Source organism: Balaenoptera acutorostrata, chromosome 13, assembly GCF_949987535.1.
Source record: "Balaenoptera acutorostrata chromosome 13, mBalAcu1.1, whole genome shotgun sequence".
NCBI classification, from domain to species: domain Eukaryota; kingdom Metazoa; phylum Chordata; class Mammalia; order Artiodactyla; family Balaenopteridae; genus Balaenoptera; species Balaenoptera acutorostrata.
In genome coordinates this window covers 27,863,230-27,878,957 of record NC_080076.1, presented here as the reverse complement: position 1 = coordinate 27,878,957, position 15,728 = coordinate 27,863,230, and the positions used below count along the sequence as shown (strand labels likewise).

General features: G+C 48.3%; 1 protein-coding gene across 2 annotated transcripts in view; it reads right to left on the bottom strand.

The window, feature by feature from the left end:
• Positions 1-11,882, bottom strand: part of LOXHD1 (lipoxygenase homology PLAT domains 1) — a 227,425-nt gene extending 215,543 nt beyond the window's left edge. For both annotated transcript variants that reach the window (XM_057526953.1, XM_007197197.2), the window contains exons 1-2: positions 11,753-11,882; positions 5,446-5,560 (exon numbers count right to left, since the gene is read on the bottom strand). In XM_057526953.1, coding sequence (XP_057382936.1) covers positions 5,446-5,560; positions 11,753-11,882 — 245 coding nt within the window. The remainder of the gene's footprint in view (positions 1-5,445; positions 5,561-11,752) is intronic.
• Between the last annotated feature and the right edge of the window lie 3,846 nt (positions 11,883-15,728).

Below are 15,728 nucleotides of genomic sequence, written 5' to 3'. Positions count from 1 at the left end.
GAGACATGGGGCCCAGGGCCCTCGTAAAGCAGTGCAGAGCTCACAAAATCAGGTGAAAATGTGCACCAAGGCCGCCTTGTCAGGGAGAAGAGCCCCCAGTGGTGTAGCCCGGGGAACAGAGCGGGAGGAGAGAGTGGCGGGAACTTCCGGGTTTTGCTGGAGTGAAAAGTCCCGCCCCCAGGCTGGCGACATGGACCTGTCAGAATCTCACTTCCAAGGGTGAGTGACAACATGGCCTGTATTCTGTTGCAGAGTCAAAGCAGTTGTTAAACGACTTGCAAAACACATGAACATCGATTATGTGCATCAGGACTGTGTGAATGGGAAACAAGGAAATGAATAAGAGGTATTTTCTGTTTCAGTATACAAGACAAGGAAATCGATTTTTAGAATAGACAGGAGTCTCTATATCATATAAATACCCTACAAAGCAGTCACCCTGGGAAGCTCTATGATGGAATATTATGCAGCCATTAAAATCCTATTGTGAAAAGAGTATTTAATACAACAGAAACAGGTTTATGAAATAGGCTTAGAAGAAAAAGCAGGTTAAAAATAGAATGTATAAACAACAACCAATACAAAAGGACACCAAGTTCATTTAAAGACAATAAAGAGGGGGGGGATTTATACAAAAACATCATGTCTACATAATAAGACTATTATGAAGTGCTGGGTATTTATTCTTGTGTTTATTTTTTTCAGTTTTCTGAAGGGAGCACATCTTGTTTTCGTAATTATGAAAAAAGCACAGTCCCCTGTTTCAGAAATCCCCGCTCCATCTGGCCCACAGCTGCTTGTGGTGAATTCTTCGGAATGAATTTGAGGCTCGCTGGGCTTCATCTGCTGAGGGTGCATGGAATTTGGGAAACAACCAATGCCAATGAGTAGGGGAAGAGGAGGGTGATTTGGAAAAGAAAAAACAAGGTGTGATTTGGAAGGAAAGCAGCTGGCTTTTTAGGGTGCTTCTCATAAGAGTTCCAGCTCCAGCAGCTGCATCCAGCAAGGGGAGCTCCGCACCTTCAAAAAGGCCCTGCGCACGCGACCAGGTGGAATGTGGATTCGCACTTTCCAGCGTGTTTGTTAAATAATTGACCATGCTGCTTTACAGTCACTCAAAAAAGAAATTTTAAAAAGCGAGGTGGAAGAAGGGAAACCAGGAGGACATGTTTGCCAGGATGGGCAGAAGGCGTGCTCCACGCTGTCTCAGGACCACACTGGAGCATGAAGGGCATCACAGGATGTGACGCAATCATCCACGGTGTTTACAACATGGAGACCAATATCCTGGCGGACAAGAGCAAAGCCTTCTGCATTGCAGGGGTCTCTCTTCAGAGAAGGGAAAGCAAAGGACTGCAGAGACAGGGCTCTACAGACTCCCTCCTCTCAGGGAGGGGCCAAAACAATCCCAGATGAGCTCCAACCCCAGCCCACTTGGGGTCAGACTCCGAAGTCCCCTCTTCCAATAAGTCAGAATACAAATGCTGGTGGGTTTCAGAAAACTGACTGAAGGTGGTGTGGAAACAGCAAACGACAGAGGTCCCTGGCCAAAGAAACATCAGAAATAGACACTTCTTCACATTTCCTTGTGGGAGATGGCAGGTTTTCCACTGCTCCTGGTCAATCCTCAAATGCAGGACACAGCTCCCTGCCCGTGCCTGCCATTCCACAGGGATCCCACCCTTTCCAGGCAGCACAGGGCATTTTAGCCGCCCCCTGGGCAGAGCCAGCAGGCTAAAATGCCAGGATTCTCCCACACTCGCAGTTGGTGAATTCTCAACAGGAGAACCGTGTTCCAGAAGATACATGAGATCCCATCCTTTTGCCATATCCTAAACATGTCACTCATTGTTGGGGGTGGTCCTGGGTAATGGGGAAGGGGGCTTCCTCTGGGATCCAGAGCTGTTGGCACTTCGCTAGTGTGGAGGTCAGGGCAGAGGTTAGCTAGCAAGGGAATAGAAGTGAACGTGTCCCACTCTTTGCTGCCTAAGAGAGGGTCCAATGTGTGCTGAGGAATTTAGACCCCAGACCGTGAGGGTGAGAACAATCAGGCACCGAGGTTCTTCTTGCAGCAGGAATTATTTTGTACTGGAGAATAAAAAATCCTAATAAGCCACCCGGGAGTAGAAGGTACATGCCTGGGGCAGAGGAGAAAGGCCACCAGAAAGAGTGGAATTGGTGGGAGAGAGAAGAAAGAGGACGAGAGAGAGGCAGGAGAGAAAGGTGGGGTGAGAGACATGGCCAGAGGCTGCAGAGAAAGGGGTCGGGGAGAACTTCCAGGAAGGGTGGTGGCTTAACTTTAAGACCTTGGTGCGGGCAGGCGGGGGGTCTACCTAGTATTCCATTTTAAGTTGTCTGTGTTGCTTCCATGTGAACTCTGGCACCCCGAGTTATCAGTGAAGTCTGATGCACACCAAAATGCCTTGTAGTTCGTGTGTGTGTGCGTGTGTGCATGTGTGTAGGTGTGCATGTGTATATGTGTGCTTGCGTGGATGTATGTGTGTGTGTTTGTGGGTGTAAAACAAGGAAAAGGAGCTCAGTTCCAGTTGACACATGGGTGTGGGTGTGGGTTTGGGGTGACACAGCGTGGTGAGGAGGGAACAGCGGCAGACAGTGAGAGGAGAGGAGATTTCGAGACCAGTGGGCATTCGGAGCCAGACCCCAGGGACTGCTGAGGGTGAGGGCTGGGCTGGGCTAACTGCATCTAAATCTCGCAGAGCTCTGTGACCTCCGTGGCCATCTGCATGTTGGTTACACGGCAACCTGGGCTTCCTCGGAAAGCAGTGCTCCCCTCCCAGACTCGAGGTCTCCATCTTGAATTGGAAGGGTCTCAGATAGTGAGGATTGTGTCTATCTGATTCTCTTTATAGACAATTTCTCGGGTCTTGCAGCAGCCAGACTCTGGTCTCCTCTTTCCCCGTTTATCCTGCTCACCGCGGCCAGATTAACCCTTCTTGTCTGCAGAGTACGTCAAGCCTCCACAAGGCCTTCTCCAGTCTGGTCCTCCCCTGCCTTTCCCACCTCCCTCCTCTCTGCCCCTCCATGCAGCCGGTAAGTCCCCATCCGGCCCCCATTGGCCTGCAGTGTCCCTTGTGGCCTCCATACTTTTTCAAGCTGTTCCCCTTCATCTAAAGTACCCTCCTTCTGCCCCTCCTCTATGAGTCCTTTTCACCTGTCGAGGTCCAGATCACATATCCTTCCCTGTAAAGTCCTATTCTAGCCACACTGATACCAAATCATTTAGTGAGCTCTATTTGCAAAGAACTGGGATAGATGCTGCAGGCACAAAACAGACCTCCCATCATCCTCTGCCTCCACCTATGCATCCTTTGATGCATCACCTCTCCAGCCTCTCCAAGGACATACAGCTGATGCTGCAAACGTGCCTGTATCCCTGAAACTACCCATTTCCTGCGGGCTCCTGAAGAACCCTCTGGACCAGCTGGATTGGGATCCTGGCCTAATTCGTGCCCCTGATGACCAGTCTGGAGCAGGACACAGATACAGGAGAGACCCCCACCAGCAGACCCATGGAGTAATTGGGGGGAAGTTGATTCCTACATGCAGGCTATCTCAGAGAAGCTGGCTGCCTTTGTGTGGTTTCAGAACCACCCGGAGACCTGCTGGCCCTGCCAGCTCAGTCATGCCTGAGACCTTTCTACCGTGACGCAGCCTTTCCTTCCCATTGAGAAGGAAGGCTGGAACTCAGACTCCCAGGGAGAGGGGACACAGTGACAGACCTTCACATGGGGTTATAAAAGTTGACTCTGGGGACCTTCCTGAGAAGGTGTTTTGACAGAGGAAAAAGGTGAGGGGAGAGAGTCTGAGGATCCAGGTGCATGAAAGGAGGAAAGGCAGTGAGGAACCACCACAAGAGGGGAAATGGCACTTTTTGTTTTAAAAAAAAAAAAAAAGACAGGCTGGGGACTCCAGAAATGAAGCTGGCCAACTCCCCAGGGTCTAGTGGCTTCTCCCTAGAGGGGTGCACTCCGGGGAGAACACATGGCAGAGAGGATGGACATTTCATGTATTCTCTTTACCGTGCCCACAGCACTGGAGAAAAGGGCTTCCACAAGCGGGTCACTCGGCAGTGTAAGCAGTACAAGAAGGCAGGTACCCTGTTCTGCGGAAATGGACAAAATAGGACATTATGCCTGCCTCAACGTTGCCGCATTTACACCAGAGGTTGCCTTCAGGGTAAATGTGTTCCCCTGGGCCTGGTCAGTCTGCTAAGCACAGAGTGTGGATCTCCTGGCCTGTGGACCCACCTTTCTACTGCTTCCCCTGCCACCCCTGGAGGTGCCAAGCTATAAACTCCAGAGGTCACACCCTGGAGCCCCAGGAGGCCTGCAGGGGAGTCTCCCACACACCCTCTAGGGCCACGGGGTCATGTGCTTGAGGAAATGTCTGCATCAAGACCCTGGGGTTTGAGGACCAGCTTTACCATCAAAAGCTCCATGACTCAGAGCTGCTCACCACTCCCCTCTAGGCCCCAGATTCCCCGTGAGCAGGTTGGAATAGATTTAGTTGTTTTCAAGTTTTTCTTGGTTACAGAGCCCTTGGTGCAAAGAGAATCTGACTGAGAAACTCGGTGGATATGATAAGCGTAAGTCAAGCTGCTCCAGGGGGAGGAATGCTAGGGTATTGGGGGCCCAAAACCAACTGACCAATACCCTGTTCCACTCAGCACAGGGTGAAAAACAGCTGTCCAGGCCACCAGTAAGGCCCCTGCCCATCTCTGGAATTCCATGATTCCGCTAGAATTTTGCCATGTGTAGTAACTGTGTGTGCACATGTGTGGTGGGGCGGAGGGGATGGAAAGGAAGAGACAGCAGCCTCTGCTCTCAGTGGGACACAATGAAATGGAGGGCACAAGTGTGCACACACAAACACATCTACACAAACACACGCACTGACTTGAGAGTGCGTTAGCGGGCAGGCAGGTTCAGTATGATGCTGGTCCCAGGTGAGACATAGGTGCAGAGCATTTAAGCTCATGGCTCCCTCACATGCATGCCTTGTCCCCTCTTCCCAAAAGTCCTATGAGTTTGGTAAAATGAGGATTATCACTTTCAGATGACATATGAGGAAGCCAAGGCTTTGGATGCCAAGAGATTTGACCAAAGTTATATGGCAACTAAATGGTGAAGCTGGGCCTAGACCAGGTTTCTTGATCCTGAGGGCTTATTCTCCCACATCAAAGGACAGCTAATATGAATTCTTGGGAATTCTGAGATCCTAAGTAAGCATTACTATACACAAAAAAATCAAGAGAGAAGCTAAGGAAATCACTGGGAGAGGCCTGGCTGGCATGTGATCGGTTGTTAGCAAGGTCCACACCACTTAATACACCTGTGGACACACCTGTCTTCTCTCATGGGTTCCAGAACTTTATCAACCCCCACTAACAGCCCAGGACCCCACCAAGGCTGAGTTGGTACTCACTTGCTGGTAAGATGGAGCTTGGGAGAGAGCCCATTCTCTCCAAAAATGGTGATGAAGACATTGGCATCCGTCCCTGCGCCACGAACATCCCCCGTGGCTGTGACCACCTCATACACTGGAGGAGGAAAGAAGACACACCGCAGGCTCAGAAGAAAGCCCAGAATCCTACGTGGGCTCAGAGAAGCCATAGCTCCTGCCGGATCCACAGGGGGATGCCCAGCCACAGAGCACGCTCTGGACCCCTGCTGCAACCCGCAAGCCTCTGAGCCAGGGTCAGACCCACACCAAGCCCTGCTGTGAGACCACAATCTCCCACTTGATGCGGCACATTCATTTTACAGGTAAGGAACCTGCAGGCAAGGGGACACAATACATAATGTCAACCCCAGAGCCCAGCCCAAGGCCTCCCAAAGCCTGTCTGTGATCTTTCCAGCACAGCACATGGGTGCCATCCTAGCCAAGACCTTCTTCAGAGTCTGCCCCTGGCTCTCACCTTTCTCTCTGCCCTCTACACAAGGCTGCCTTGCAGGCCTCACTTCCTGGGACCTCCTGGGTGTTGCCATGGCAATCTCAGGATAACACATCTTAGTGAGGGGGATGCAGAACTTTGCCAGTGAGTCCCTGTAGGCAGGGGCACTGATTTCCCCTCTCTTTGTCCCCTTGAAGATTGTTCTGTTTGCTGTTGATGTCTTTCCTTTTGATGTCCCTGGTTCTGATGAAGGTCCCCGTGAGGGGGAGAAAGGAAGCAGTACATTTGCGTGACTCCCTGTCTCTTGTGGTAACCAAAGCCTTCATTCTTCACAGTCTACACCACAGGGATTCCTGATTGGCAAACAACTCCTAGAGCCTTCCCTGAGATAACTCCAGGACCTGAAGTGTTGCCCAGATGGTTTGCACATATACAAGGATGTTTCCAAACTGAGTGTTCATAGGAAAATGACCAGCACGGTGGAAATTCTAGAACCACATCACATGAAAGAAGACATATAGGCCTGGAGATGCTTGGTTTAGAGAAAGGGGTCTGGGGTATGGGAGAGGGATAAAGAAACTACCTCCATAGCTGCTCCAAGTGTACACAGCTACTTCTCAATAAGACACTAACCATTAAAAAATGATAAATTAGACAGTTAAAATTAAGAACATCAAGAGAATGAAAAGGCAAGCCACAGACTAGAAGATATTTGGAATGCACACACAGGCATCCCACCATAATACCTTGTTTTATCACAATTCCCTTTATTGTGCTTTACAGATATCGTGCTTCTTACAAATGGAGGGTTTGTGGCAATCCTGTGTCAAGCAAGTCTATCGGTGCCATTTTTCCAACAGCTTTGCTCACTCCCGTCTCTGTGTCACATTTTGGTAATTCTCACAATATTTCAAACTTTTTCATTATTATTATATTTGTTATGATGATCTATGATCAGTAATCTTTGATGTTACTATTGCAAAAAAATTGACTTGCCGAAGGCTCAGACGATGGTTAGCATATTTTTTAGCAATAATGTATTTCTAAATTAAGGTATGTACATTTTTTAGACATAATGCTATTGTACACTTAATAGACTACAGTATGGTGTGAAACATAACTTTCATATGCACTGGGAAACCAAAAAATTGGTATGACTCGCTTTATTGTGATATTTGCTTCATTGTTGGGCTCTGGAACCGAATCCACAATATCTCTGGGGTCTGCCTGTCTCCAAAAAAAAGGACTCATACTCAGAAGATGTAAAGAATTCACATAAATCAATAAGAAAAAGAAAGACCACACAATTGTTTTAATGAGCAATCATTTGTTTTAAAGATAAACATACACTTACCATAAGACCCAGAAATTCCCCTTTTAGGCATTTACCCAAGAGAAATAAGAACATGTCCACACAAAGATCTGCACACAAACTTTCATAGCAGCTGTATTCATAATAGCTCTAAACTGGAAAAACAACTTAAATGTATCAACAAGTGAATGAATTTAAAAAGTGTGGTATATCCATACAGTGGAATCCTACTCAGTGATAAAAAGGAATGAACAACTGACATATGCAATACGGATGAATCTCAAGCACACGATGTGGAGCAAAAGAAGTCAAACACAAAGCACTACACGATATGTAATGCCAGCTATGTGAACTTTAATCTATTACAACAGAAAGCAGAGCATGGTTGCCTAGGGTTGAAGTTAGGGGGAATTGCCTGGGAAGGGGCACGTGGAACTTTTGAGGGATAATTTAAATGCCCTATATATAAATGGTGCTAGTGGGTACATAGATGTATACATTTGTCAATACCTATCAAGTGGCACATTTAAAGTAGATTCATTTTATTGTTAATTATATTTCAATAAAGTTGAAAAATGGGCAAAAGACTTAAATAGGCATGTCATAAAAGAGGATATCCAAATGGCCAATAAACATAGGGAAAAGGGCTCAGCGTCATTATTCATAAGGGAAATGCAAATTAAAATTACCATGAGACACTACATATACCCACCAGAATGGCTAAAATTAAAAAGACGGACAGATACTAAGTATTGTCAAGAATGTGGAGCCATTGGCACTCTCATACATTGCTGGTGGGAGTATAAATTGGTACAAGCCTTGGTAACTAAACATAAGCCCACCCTATGACTCAGTGATTCTACTTCCAATTATAAATCCAAGAGAAATGAGTGCATGTGTCCATCCAAAAATGTGTACAAGATCTGTAGCAGCTTTATCCATAATAGCTAAAAACTGGAAATAACCCCAAATTCCATCAACAATAGAATGGTTAAACAAATGGTGATATATTTATAAAATGCAGTAGTACACAAATAATAAAAAAGAACAAGCTATATAATGAGTCACAACATGGATAAATCTCTTGGATATAATGTTGAGTGAAAGAGAAGCTAGATACACAAAAAAGTGTGTACGGTGTGATTCCATTTATATGAAGCTCAAGAGCAAAAAATCTAATGTATGTGATAGAATCAGGAGGGCCATTACCTCTGGGAAGAAGAGTAAAGGAGCTTTCAGGAGGTTAGAAATGTTCTGTGTCCTGTTCTGAATGGTGGTTACACAAGCATGCACATGTGTAAAAATTCATCAGCTGTTCCTTTTTGAGTTTTGTGCCATATATATATATATATTACATATATAATCTATATGTGCATATACATATTATATATATTCTATAATGTGCTGTATATACATATATATAATATGTATATTATTCCTCAATTTAACATTTTTAATTTAAAAAGTTCAGGCAGCTGAAGAACTATCTTAGAGAAGACAAATATCTCATGGAAGACACAAAACTCTGTTTGGTCCAGAGAGGAGGGTCCCAACTAGTAACATCCCCTGGTCAGCACAAAGAAGAACTGTCAACAGCAACAAGCGTTGCTCCTAGCACAGAGCATGACAAATGGGAGATGCTCGATAAATAATTACATGGATGAATGAATGAAAAAACAAATGAATGAATGAAACAATCAATGAAATGAATGTGGACTATGGAAATAAATTGACCAGTATGTAAATCTCAGTTCTACCATACTGGCTGTATGATTTCAACCAAATTTCTTACTGATCTTCATTTTCCTTATCACTGAAAGAGAGAGAATTTCTTCCTTGAAGGATTATCATAAGGATTAAATCAAATAAAACAAAGTTTTCAACTTTCATACTCATTGACCTAGCATATTTCCACTTCTGGGAATTTATCTTACAGACACTCCTTCACAGTTGGATGAAAGATATTCATTCCATAAGTGGTAAACTGTTACCATCATCACATCACCATCATCACCACCACCATCATCTCCATTGTTGTCATCATCAACATCAATATCATCTTCAACATCACTACCATCATCTCCATTAACAACATCCCCAAGAAGGAAGTCTGCCTTGGGAAACTGTATTCCAACAGACACTGGGGAGCCCCCTGTCTAGGATACAGGAGAGAAAAGGGCCCCAGGGTTAGAAGCTTGTGCAGGATGGCCTCTGAGGTCCCTTCGGATCCCAGATTCTGGTAGGAGTCACTCTCTTCCCCTCAAGGGCCCTGTATTAGTCAGGAGGTAGACCAGTGCACCGGCCTCAGCCTACCCTCAGAGCATGGAGGGAGCTGCTCTCCTTCCTCTGGCTGTTGGTAAACTCCAGTGTAGCCTGGAGGTGACCTGAGGAACAGAGAAGGAAACCTAGGCCTTTCTCCTCTTCCTTCTTCTTCTTCCCCATCACACTCATCAAGATTCTCCACATAATGCAAGAATCCAGTGCTCAAAGGGAGTAGGCGACTCATCGTTCTAGAGCAGAGAGGGTAACAATGACAGTGCAGGTAAAGTTCAGAAAGTGACTACTGTCAGAATCATACGCATTTATCGCCCAGTCCTGTAGCTGACTGCTGAGTCAGTGCGTCTGTGTCTCTTAGAAATGTCAGCATGGCACCCACCCTGGCTTGCTCGTCTCCAGCTATTTCTAGCAGAGTCAAGATTGGACAGTACAAGAGTAAGGACCAGCCAGACCAGCAAGATTCAAATCCTAACTCTGCTACTTACTAGCTTTGTGATCTTAGGCATGTTACTTAACTTCACTGTGCCTCAGTTTCCTCACCTGAAAAAGCAGATTTTAAGAACCCAACCCACCTTGTTGGGTTGTTGTGAAGATTAAACCGATCCACATGGGTAAAGTGCTCAGCGTGGTGCCTGATGCATTAAATACATGATTCTACTGAACAGCATCGTGACCTGAAGTGGGGACTTGTCTTGGGAATCTTTGAAGTTCTTGTCTCTCCTGCTTGTGACCTTGTTGAAATCACTTCAGTTCTCGGAGCCTCAGTCCTTAACCTGAGACTAATCACACCTGCCTTGACTGTTCTCGGGGATCTTGAGGATTCAAAGTGAGAACGGAAGTGAAAAGACTTTGAGAAGGGTAAAAAGAAGAGGGAAGCTGTGAAGGATCCTATAGTCACACTAAGGCAGGCAGAACCCATGAACAGAAGTGGACGGGACGGCGGCTGTGAGAGATTCTCGAGTGCTCTCGCCAGCAGTCGTGTTGGCTGGGGCAAATCACCCCAAAGCTGAGAGTATTTGTTATGGGTGCTGCCCGCACATCTAGCCTCAATGCCCCTAGCCCCACCAGACAGGGCTTGGAGCACACGTGCTGAGAAAAGGCGGCAACACCTCACTTGTTCTAGGTCCTTCTTTCCTCCCCACAATACCCACCTCCACCCCAGAAGGTGCCCAGGACACCACGCCGGGAAAGGGGTCTCAGCAGAGTCACAGCCTCATAGTGCCATAGCAGCGACCACCTTCTCTGAGCCTGGGTCTGTGCTGGGAGCTGGGTTAGGAGTCAGGACAAATAAAGGAGGGCCCCCCACCCCCCACACAGAGGTCAGGATGGCTGAGGCCACAAGCCCAACAGAATCGGGTATAATCAAGGAACTCCCAGCAGACAGGAATTAAGGAGGGCAAACAAGCCCATGGCAGGCACAGAGCAAGCATTCGATACTTATCTGGTGAATGAATGGGGGAGTCTGGTGCTTACAGGGAGTAGTGAGCCAGTTTAGAGGAAGCGCTGAGAATTTAAATGCCTTCAGGGACCAGGCAGGCAGCATTGAGGAGTAAACCAGACCTATGAGTGATAAAGTCCGCTGCCTATGGACATTCACAGTCAATCATATTTTCTTTAACTGTAAAAATAAAACAACACCAACAAAAACAACAAAGCAAAAAAAAAAAGCTGTCTGCAAGCCAGCCCTGGCTCCTGGGTCCCCAGTTCACCCCTTCTCTGGTTTACCTGACAAGAAGGTAGAGCATTTCTAAGCAGCTCCCATACACCCCAGAGGAAAGTGAGGCTAGAAGGGCTGGGCCCTGGGTCCAAAGCACCAACTGCCCTCCCCATGTGGGCCAGGGCCGTCGCCTTGCAAAGCCCCAGGCCCTCACCTCCATCGGCCGCAGTGGGCAGCGGCCCCCAGCCCCTGCTCGGCACCTGCTGAGTGACCAGGTCTCTTCTCACAGGCCTCTGCACAGCCTGATGCAGGCCACACCTCAGAGACCAGGCAGGAACATGGCTTCTGGGACGTGTAGGACCTGGAGAGTGTGGGCACTTCGGTTCTAGTCTATTCTGTGCCCATAAGACTCTGTGTACAGTGAGGGCCCCAGTGTACCCCAAGGGGATGTAGTATAGACCCAACAGGATAATCCACGAGAAAGGAGTTGGGTTGGAACCTAAGATTCCTCCCTCAACACAAGGGATGGGATCGTATGGGCCGCGCTGCCCCTGCCTGTGCCCCCGTCCCCGCAGGCCAGGACCGCGCCCACCTCTGGCCTTGTAGTACTCGTGCTCCAGCTCCCCCTCATCGTCTTCCGAGGCGTAGTTCAGCAGCTCCTGTTCGTACACGGCTAGAAAGTCGATGTCCTTCTTTCTCCTCTTTTTCTTCTGGGGCATCATTTTGCCAGCTGTCCCTTCCTGCCACTCGCTGGCTCACTGTGCCCACCTCTTTGCACCTCCTTGGACCCGCGGCCCTCTCACCTGGAGCTCCCGTGCACACGCCTGGGTGGGCCAGAGCCCACACAGGCCCACAGAGCTGTCCTGCTCCCCTCTCCTTGCTGGCCCCGGAGCAGAACCTCAGTGCTTTATCTCTGCCCTTCCTGTCTCTGGCCCCCTCTCCCTGACCACCTCCTCTGCACCTGCCGTGGGGTTCTCTTTGGGTCTCATGACTTATTCATGGGGACTGAGGACAGGCTATCCTCCTTACCCCTCCCTTCCCCACCCGCCCCCCTCCTCCTTTCATGGAGAATCAGGTGACATCAGGCCCTTGGTATCTGTTTCCTACCTGGCCTCACAGCAGGGGCAGGTGGGGCCTCTCCCATAAAGATGCCCCAGCCTCACAGCCCCAAGGGCCGTGAAAGATGCCCCCAGGACCTGAGGCCTTTCTGAGGAGGGCAGGGTCCCAAACAAGCTGGGCCCCCAGGACTCAGAGGACTCCATTTCTCTCTATTATTCATGACCTCTGCTCATCTTACGGGGCAGGCAAAGTTTTTACTGGATCCTTCTTGATCTCTCTGCTTCCATCTCCTCAAGACTGCCGGCTCTGGAAGTGGCCATTCAGCCAGGAGAGACCTGCTGCTCTGATGAGCACTCAGACCACCCACAAAGTGTTTTCTGAGTCGTGAGTTCCTGGTGTTGCAGCCAGAGCCAAGGGCACTGGGAAAGCCCATTGAGTCCTAGGTGACCCCCATAGTGCCCCGACAGGCCGGCAAAATTAACCAGCATCTGTTCTAACAAGAGCTCTCCATTTACCCATATTGCCCTCTGCGCTTGCAAGGAGGTAATAGAAACCCTGAGAGCTCACCTGGATGCCCACCCCACTCAGCCCTTACCTTCCCTGCAGCCCCACATGGGGATTCTGAGTCAGAGAGAGAGAACCAGAGGCCCCTCTCTACCTCTGATCAGCAAGAAAGTTTCCCTTAGGGCCACTGGACTCCTCTTCCTTGCTTATTTTATTTTATTAAGATTTCTTACAACCCTAATTTAAGATTCCTATGTAAATCCTGAAAGCTAGAAATTTTCAATCCACTTGGAACTCTCATTCCTCTGTCCTGGAGGCGTGAGGTCATCAGACAAAACTGGTCTGCCCACCACCTCCTGGCTGTGCAGCCTCGGCAAGCCTGTCTCCCCACCTATAAAAGGGAGAGGATGACTCATTAAAGCATACTGAGCACTTGGAGAAAATACTCAGTAAGCAGAAGCCTCTGGAAGACAGTAGAAGCTTAATAAATGTTCATGACTGAGGATTTCTCTCTTTCTTATTTTGTATGGCGGGGGCGGGGGTGGTGGGTTGTGTGTGATGCTTCGTTAGCATCTCAGATCGTCCCAGAAGCCCTCCTTCGGGTCCCGTAGGCAAAGACCAACTGCCGGTGTCCTCCTTCCTCTGTGGGTCCCGACCCACACTAACACATCAGAGACACTAGTGAACAGATGAAAAATCCAGTTTCCTGGGAGGACTGTCTTGTAAGGCCCTGCTTACTTGTTACCCATCTCCCGCCTCTCCCAGCCTTGAGCTCGGTGGGGGCAGGGCTGGTGCCCCCTTGCTCATGTTAGGTTCCCAGTACCTATAAGATGCCTGGCACACTGTGGCCTTCAGTACCCCTTTGTTCAGTGAATGAATGGATGCACGAATGAACAAATTGCAGCAGAGCTCTAAAGCAGCTACAAGGAAAACAGAATGGGCTGAAAAGCAAACACACTTTACCACGATATATTGGTAAAGTGTTCCAGAACCAATATCGTTCTGAGCACATTGGCCTGGAGAAGAGGACATTTCAAGGGTCTACAAATATGTATGATTGTCTAGACTAAGGCTGAAAGGGCAATCTTACACCTGCAGGTGGTGACTACAGAAAGGCAGGTTTCAGCTCAATCCACGAAGAAGGATGGGAGCACTGCCTGGGGTGACAGTGTCACAAGAGGTATGAGGGCTGGATCGCATTGCTTGTCTGCCTACAGCAGGGGGCGCTCCAGGGCCTTTGTGGATGTGGACCTGGCAGACTCTCCATCAGGTAGCTGGGACATTCTATGACACTGAGTGACAGGTCTGCACCTGTGGACAGTGAGGAACCATGACAGGCCACCCAGCTAGTGGTCACCGTGATGCGTCAGCTCTAGGCTCTGCTGCAGAACCTAGATCAGACAGAGGGGGCTCTGTCCCAAGACCACCAGGGACTGAGGAGGGCAGGAGAGCCTCTGCTCGCCATGCCTGGCCCCCCAGCCTGAGGTGGGATGCAGAGAGGAGGAGGGAGCTGGTCTGCAACAGCCACAAGACTTTCACGGCTCCTCTCTGTCATCTCTGTGTCTCACAACCTCTCTGCCCGGAGCTGAGCCCACCTACAGTCCCCTTAGCCCCAAGCAGCAGCGCCCAGGAGCCCCTGGCACCACCTCCCCTTCTCTGTTCTCAGTCTCCTACCCTCTGAGATGCTGTCAAGGTCAACATTTCCTAAGGTGGGATTCCAGGACTCTGGATTCGACTCTGAGGAAGCACTCATCAAAATGACAATTTCTGATACCTTACCACCAACCACTGAATCAAAATCTCTGAGGGGGAAACTTGGAATCTTCATTTTCAACAACCCTCCTCTCCTCCCAGGGGTTTTTCTATGTACTGAAATTTGGAGCCACCGTGACCTATATGTCCCAGGTGAACTCTCTAACTTGATCAGCTCACCTGGGCCATGGGGGAGCATTAACAAGCTTCCATTCCGGGGTGCACAGTCCCGGCTGCACATCAGAGCCACCTGGAGAGTTTTTAAATGCTGAGGCCTGGGTTGTCCCAGAGATCTTGGTTTACTCAGTCTGGGGCAGCCTGGGCAGTGGGAGTTTTCAAAGCTCCTGGGTGATGCAGGACGTCCAAGCAGCAGTCAGCACTCACATCCCTCCCCAGAGCCTGGGGCAGCTTTGTGTTTTGGAGCCCCCCAAGTCCCTACCAGGGCAAGGCATTTCTGGCCCTAAACGTCATCACTCAGGAAAGATCAACTTTACCTTTGCCTCTGTTCTGCTGAGGGATGGCGTAGGGTCCCCTCAAAGACTGAATGAGGAATAGGAGTGGAGTTTAAGTGTGGGTGACGCACGCCCCCTGCTGGCACCATATGGTTTGACCTCTGTTGTTAATTATGCATTCGGTTCTTCAGGATGGAGACCTTAAAGATTACTGGGAAATCACTAGGGACATATCATTTTTCATGAGGATCCATTCAGAGGAAAAAAATGAAATAAAGTGTTCATTTTACATGAGGACCCATTCAGAGAAAAAATAATTTAAATTTTTTTTGGAATTTTTTCAAAAAACTGAAATCAAAATATTTTTAGAGAACCCCTTGGCCTTAGAACACAATAATTAAGAGAGCAGAGTCTGAAACAATACCAAGTGTTGATGGGGACGTGGAGCAACTAGAACTCTCACACCGCTGGTGGCAGTGTAAAATGGTACCACCACTTTGCAAAAGAGTTTGACACTTTCTTATAAAGACCCTTCCCACACAACCCATAATTTCCACTCCTGGGTATCTACCTAAGAGCAGTGAAAATATATGTCCACACAAAAGCTGCATTTGAATGTTCATAGAAGCTTTACTCATAATAGCCACAAACTAGAAACAACTCAGATGCCCATTGACTGGCCAAGACTATTCAGCCATAAAAAAGGGAAGAAGAGGTGATACACGCCAAAACACGGATGAGTCTCGAAAGCATTCTTCACAGCGAAAGAAACCAGTCAGAATAAACTACATGCTGTCTGAT